Here is a 6,000-nt window from a genome sequence, read left to right as displayed (position 1 = left end):
TGTCTCTGTCTCTCTCTCTCTCTCTCTCTCTCTCTCTCTCTCTCTCTCTCTCTCTCTCTCTCTCTCCTTGTCTATCTCCATTTTTATCTTTCTTGTATATTCAGTGCTCAGTACTGCCTGGAACATTGTGTCTTGTGGACTGACTTTCTCCTTCTCTTCCCAGAGAACCATCACTTATGACAAAGATTTTTTAAAAAGAGATCAAGAGAAACAAATCAGCTAAATCAAGCAACATTTTTTAAAAAAATCTCACGCCATAATCAGCATTCTGAATCTGTGCCACACCCCCTCCCCATCCCCTGCCAAGAAACAAAGGAAGGAATGGCTTTATATCTCCTCTTTGGAACCAAGCTTGGTCTTCATAGTTTTGAAACATCCACTCTTGAGTCTTTTGTGCTTGTTCTTTCCATTTATGCTATTGTAGCCATTGTATACATTGTTTTCCAGGTTCTGCTGATCACACTCAGCATCAGTTCGTGGAAGTCTTTTCAGGCTTCTCCGTATCATTGTTTTTGTCAGTTCTAGCTGGGTCATACTTTGTCACCTTCCTGTACCAGTTTGTTTAGCCCTTTCCCAATAGAAAGGCATCTACTTTGTTTCCAGTTCTCTGCTACAGGAAAACACTTGCTCTCACTTATGCCCATAGGGGAATCTCTGAGTCAAAGAGCCACGGGCATTTTGGCCACTTGATTGACATACCTTCCAATTACTTTCTGAGGTGCTGGACCGATTTATGGCTCCACCAAATTTAGGGTGTTCTTTCAAATGGCGACTAGTTTACAGTTCTTTTGAGAATGATTTATTATTATCTATTCTTTGACTTATCCCTTGGAGAAGAGCTTTTGAATAGATATTTCTATTGCGTCTATCTATCTTACATATCAAACTCTCATCAGAGATATTTGATGCCAAATTGTGCTTCTGCCATTGGCGTGGCAGGCTGCTCATGGGGTCTGTTTCATTCTCTTCTCTGAGATACAGAAGAGAGGCAGAAAGAAAAGGGAAGGGAGAGTGCAAATCGAGGAAAAAGCAAGGACAAGCTTAAAACAACTAGTCCATCTGGCTGATGGGCTGTGTAAGCCCAGACAAATTGATTTTATGCATGTGCGTGTGTGGCTTTTGCAAATCTCTGTGGCAGGAAACTGGCTGGACACCATCTTTTTTTTTTTTTTTTTTTAATTGAAACCACTCCTTACATTGCATTTTAATGCTCTCTAATCCACATCTCTTAAGCAGCTGAGTCTGTTTTTCTTGAGCTTCTGAGAAGCTCATGGAGAACAACTTTCCTATCCCAGGATACTTCTAAGAGAAATATATAAATATACAGTCTAGGGAAGATATGGAAGTCTCTCAGGGGCTTCTGAACTTTCTTTTTCACATTGGACCCAGGCCTCATCTTTGCAGTCTTTGGAGAGAAGCTTTCCCTGGGCTCATATCTTTGTTTCCGCTTGACCCCCATCAGGAGCTTTGACCTAGGATGGTATTCCTGTTATTCCCATAGAAATGGGGCAGCTTTCATCACCTAAACACTTCTATCTTATGGTTTCAGGCGATGGAATCAAGGACAAGATTATGAAAATGAAAATTTTCATATACATGGAAAAGAATCTAAGCCTTTCTGGCTCATAATTAAATAAGATTATACATATATACACACACACATATATATATATATTTATACACACACATGTATCTCTGTGTACCCATAGATGTGGTTCTATAAACACACATCTTTGCAAACATTAAAGCACGACATCAATGCTAGCTATTATCATCACTGTCAGCCATCATCATCATCATGATTTCATTAGGATAGGGAACTCCTGGTGAGAAAATTCTCTCTAATAATGCAGATTGCCGCCTACTTGACAGTTATAATCTGGGAGAGTTGTCTGGGTTCCTGAAAAGTTCAATGACTCACTCCGGGTCTTAAGGTCAGTGAATCAGGGGTAGGACTTGTTCTCAGGTCTTCCTGACTCCGAAGCCAGTTCTCTGTTTACTCTGCCTCACTGACCCACTTAGTATTAAGGTTGATCATTTCCTCTAGGTCCCAAGGCAAGTGGTTTTTGGGGCTTGGGTTCCTACAACATGATAGATGGAGCACCCTGGTTCATGATCTGATAGATTCACAGCTAAAAAGGACCTTATAGGTCATCTAATCCAAACATCTGATTTTAATTAGGGGAAAAAACAGGTTTAAATAAATGATTTGTGCAGGGTCACAGGGAATAAGTAGCAGAACCAGGATTAGAACTTGGGCTTTCTGACTTTAAATTTGATGCTCTTCCCACTAGACCAGCACATGTCACCTTTTCTTTGAGGCTTATTGCTTGAAGCTTTTAGAATGTGTTTTCCTTCCTAAATTTCCCTTACTATCTCTCAGTTTTGCCTCCAACCCTGATCCTGGAAGGGCAGGACCCTGGAGCAGAAGGTAAGTAGGTGATTTGCTCAAGATCTCACACTCTTTTCCTTCCTTCTTGGGTCCCTAACTCAAAACTAAGTAAAGGCGCCGTAATTATTAACATTCATTAATTCACCCACCAGTGACTTACTAAAGCCTACTATGTGGAAGGCACTGTACAAAGATTAAGACCTAGGCTCTGGAGTTTGCAGTACCAGAGGTGTGTGAGCAGGCAGGGCTTTCCCCTCTCCAATCCATTCTCCTCAAGCTGCCCCATGAAGGTTCTGTAAAGCATCATTCTGACCTCATCACTCCCCTGCTTAACACATGTCATTGGCTCTTCGTGGTCTCCAGGATAAACGCTGAACTTCTCCATTTGGGATGTAGCCTCTGACAACCTACATTCAACCTGTCTTTGTGGACTGATTATACACGGCTTCCCTGTATGCCTTCTGTGTTCCAGATAACCTGAAATGCCTGGCGTTTCATGATTTCAATGTTCTATTTCCTACCTATTGCCTTAGAGGTGAACTTTTAAGGAAGTCTGAAGTGTCTGACCTGCAAAGACCTACCATATTTTATAGTGAATTCACTTAAAATGAACAGCATTCCACTGGGAACAGGTCACAGGTATGGGCAAATCCTTGGCAATATTCCAGATTATTCCTATTCCCATCCTGCTCCACTTTAAGACGATCCAGGAGCCAGAAATCCAACCTTAAAAAGCACCGGGTCTGGTTGTTCATACTATAAAACGAATAATACCAGGTAGTATTCATGGGGAGCACTAGGAGGTTTGCAAAGTATGTTATGTGTGTTATCTCACCTGTGAAGTAGGTATGATCATTATGCTCCTTTTACAGAAAAGGAAACCAAGGCAGATAGAGATTAAGTAATGTGCCTGAGGTCACACAGCCAGTAAGTGCCTGAATTGAACTCAGATCTTAACAGCTGTGTGACCCAAGGAAAGGCATTGGATTTCTCAGCTTCAGTTTCCCCATTGGTAAAATGAAGATAATAAAAGGGCCAACATGCCTGGGTTGTTGGGAGGATTAAATGAGAACATCTGTGTGATGCTCTGGTGACTTTAATGCGCTCAAGAAATGAGTTATTTTTGAGAGCTGGAAAGAACCTGGAAGATCACTTGGGCCAACATCTTCATTTCCCAGAAGGGGAAACTGAGGTCCAGAGAGGCAGCTAAAGGACTTGTCCAAGAAGTGGACTGCAACCAGGGCTGTTGATTTCATAGCTAAGCCTTTCAACCCTGTGCTAGGCAATCTCTACTTATTTAGTGAAATAAATGGACAGAAATTATATTCATATGTCACTTTCAGGAAGGCATCCAAGGAATAAAGGGAAATTCTTTTCTTTAGAGCTAGAGGGGACTTTTCAAATCATTATTTTAATATTCTTATATATCAGTGATTCCCAAAGTGGGCGCCACTGCCCCCTGGTGGGTGCTGCAGCAATCCAGGTGATGGCCACAGGTGCATTTGGGGGCGGTGAATAACTGTAAGGGGGAGGTGATAGTATGTGACAGGGGGCGCTAAGTAATATTTTTTTCTGGAAAGGGGGCAGTAGGCCAAAAAAGTTTGGCAACCACTGATCTGTATTATCATTCTGATCTAGGGTAGTATGGAAGATATGACTAAGGAAAACTTGAATTCAAATCATGCCCAAGATATTTATTAACTGTATGACACTTAGCAAGTCACTCTCTGAGTCTGTTTCCTCAGTTGTAAAAAGGAGATCACAATACCTATAGTTTATTGTAAGGATAAAATAAAATTATATGTGAGAAATGAATTAACAAACTTGGCTTTAATCGCACCTTGGGCATTTTCTAGTTGATCTTCTCTAGGTTTCAGTTTCCTTTTCTGTAAAATGAAGGACAATGCCACTTCTGTCTCTATGTATAGGATCCTAGAATATTCCCTAAAAAAATGCAAACTCCTTGAGGATGAGGAGATGCTCCCTTTATTTTGAATCCTCAGCACATCACAATTTGCCTATTGTAAATGCTTACTGATTGCTCCATGTAGTTTTGTTTTCCTTCTCCCATTTTACAGAAAAGGAAATTGAGGTTTAATGATGAAGTGACCTGTCCAAGGTCACATAACCAGTGACTGGCAGAGTAAAGCCCAACAGCCTTAACTCTTGGTCCAGGCCTTTTTCCAGGTAAATTTCCTTGGCATAATTTCTTTTTGTTCATACATCTTACAAAGGCAAATTTAGCACGAGCAAAGTCTAAATATGTTTTCATGATTCTAAAGAGAACGGAATTATAACTGAAAGGAACCCCACAGAGATAACATAGCCCACACCTTTCACTTTATAGATGAGGCAGCTAGGGTTAGAGAGGGCAAACCATTCACCCAAGATCACACAGCTAATGAGCATTAGGGGCTGGGCTTGAAACCAGAACTTTCAATTCCACACCCAAGATATTTTGAACTGGAACCTTGTTTGAGGGACACACATCAGTCCCAGCTTTCACCCACCTGGGAAAGCAGCAGCCGCAGCCGCAGCAGCTGGCAGAGCCTCGGTTCCTTCCACGGGAATTCCCAGGGTCTGAAGGGTATACTCAGCTGCATAAGTCTTGGCTTCATCCACAAAGGCACTAAGTTTTGGAGGAGTGAAGGGGTGACTGTAAAGCATAAGTAAGGCTAGATTTAGGACCTTTTTCTGAGTTTCTCAGCTAGATCCATGTTGTTAGTAATAAAGAGGAAAACATTTGTGGAATGATAAGATTCAAAATTCAGAGCTGGAAGAGACTGTGTAGGATGCATGATGGAGAGGATGCTCTTTTCTGGATGGCTCGCAGAGCATCTTCATTTTAAACTATAGTTATTGACCACAAATGAAAAGCAAAGGGAAATGTTGACCTTAGAAACTGTCAGGAGGTGATGGCTACATCCATTTAACCCAAGACCTGTCCTGACCACTGCAGCTGCCCCCACAGCCCAAAATGTCTTTACAATCACTTCTCTTAACTTTCTATCTGAATTAACTTACGGTTCCCTCCCCCAACCCAGGGAAATGTAAGCTTCTTGAGGGGAGGGATTATTCTGACTTCTATTTTCCTAGCTCTAACATCCAGCATATCCAGGCTGGCATTTCTTTAATGCCCGCAGACAACCCCTGCCCTCAAGAAATTTATATTCTTGCAGGGGTTCACTAAATGCTTGAACAGAGAGAAACCACCACCAGGAGTGAGCAGGAAAAAGTAGGAAAACTACCCACATTGCTGGATTCTGGTTGGCAAGAGCTGGAATGGAGATTTTATAAAGGAAAAGTTGTCTTTGGTCTTGGCCCAGGGCCGAGTGAAGCTGGTACACTGGCTGTCCCCAGTTGTTCTTCTGGCAGATTTCTTCTAAGACCTAGAAGAATGAAAATAATAACTATGTGTTTTCTTTTTAAAATAAGTGTCACACTTGGATTCTTTCTTCCCCTTTAAGAGTTTTAAACTTCCATTTTCTGCATTCATGCTAATATAAAAAAGATAGAAGATGCTCCATGGTTTAATGACTCGTAGACCTTGAGTTGAACTCAATTTGCACTCAATTGAAAACTGAACAACCATTAATTCCTAGAGATGG

The 6,000-nt window shown here is 41.4% G+C and overlaps 1 protein-coding gene across 2 annotated transcripts in view; it reads right to left on the bottom strand.

Moving 5' to 3' along the window:
* Positions 1 to 6,000, bottom strand: part of A1CF (APOBEC1 complementation factor) — a 73,585-nt gene that overhangs the window by 2,442 nt on the left and 65,143 nt on the right. For both annotated transcript variants that reach the window (XM_044659223.1, XM_044659224.1), the window contains exons 9-10: positions 5,645 to 5,781; positions 4,903 to 5,048 (exon numbers count right to left, since the gene is read on the bottom strand). In XM_044659223.1, the coding sequence (XP_044515158.1) occupies positions 4,903 to 5,048; positions 5,645 to 5,781 (283 nt within the window). The remainder of the gene's footprint in view (positions 1 to 4,902; positions 5,049 to 5,644; positions 5,782 to 6,000) is intronic.

Source organism: Gracilinanus agilis, chromosome 2 (assembly GCF_016433145.1).
Source record: "Gracilinanus agilis isolate LMUSP501 chromosome 2, AgileGrace, whole genome shotgun sequence".
In the NCBI taxonomy this organism is placed as follows: Eukaryota; Metazoa; Chordata; class Mammalia; order Didelphimorphia; family Didelphidae; genus Gracilinanus; species Gracilinanus agilis.
The sequence above is the reverse complement of the archived record's forward strand: the minus strand, read 5'-3'. Positions and strand labels throughout refer to the sequence as shown.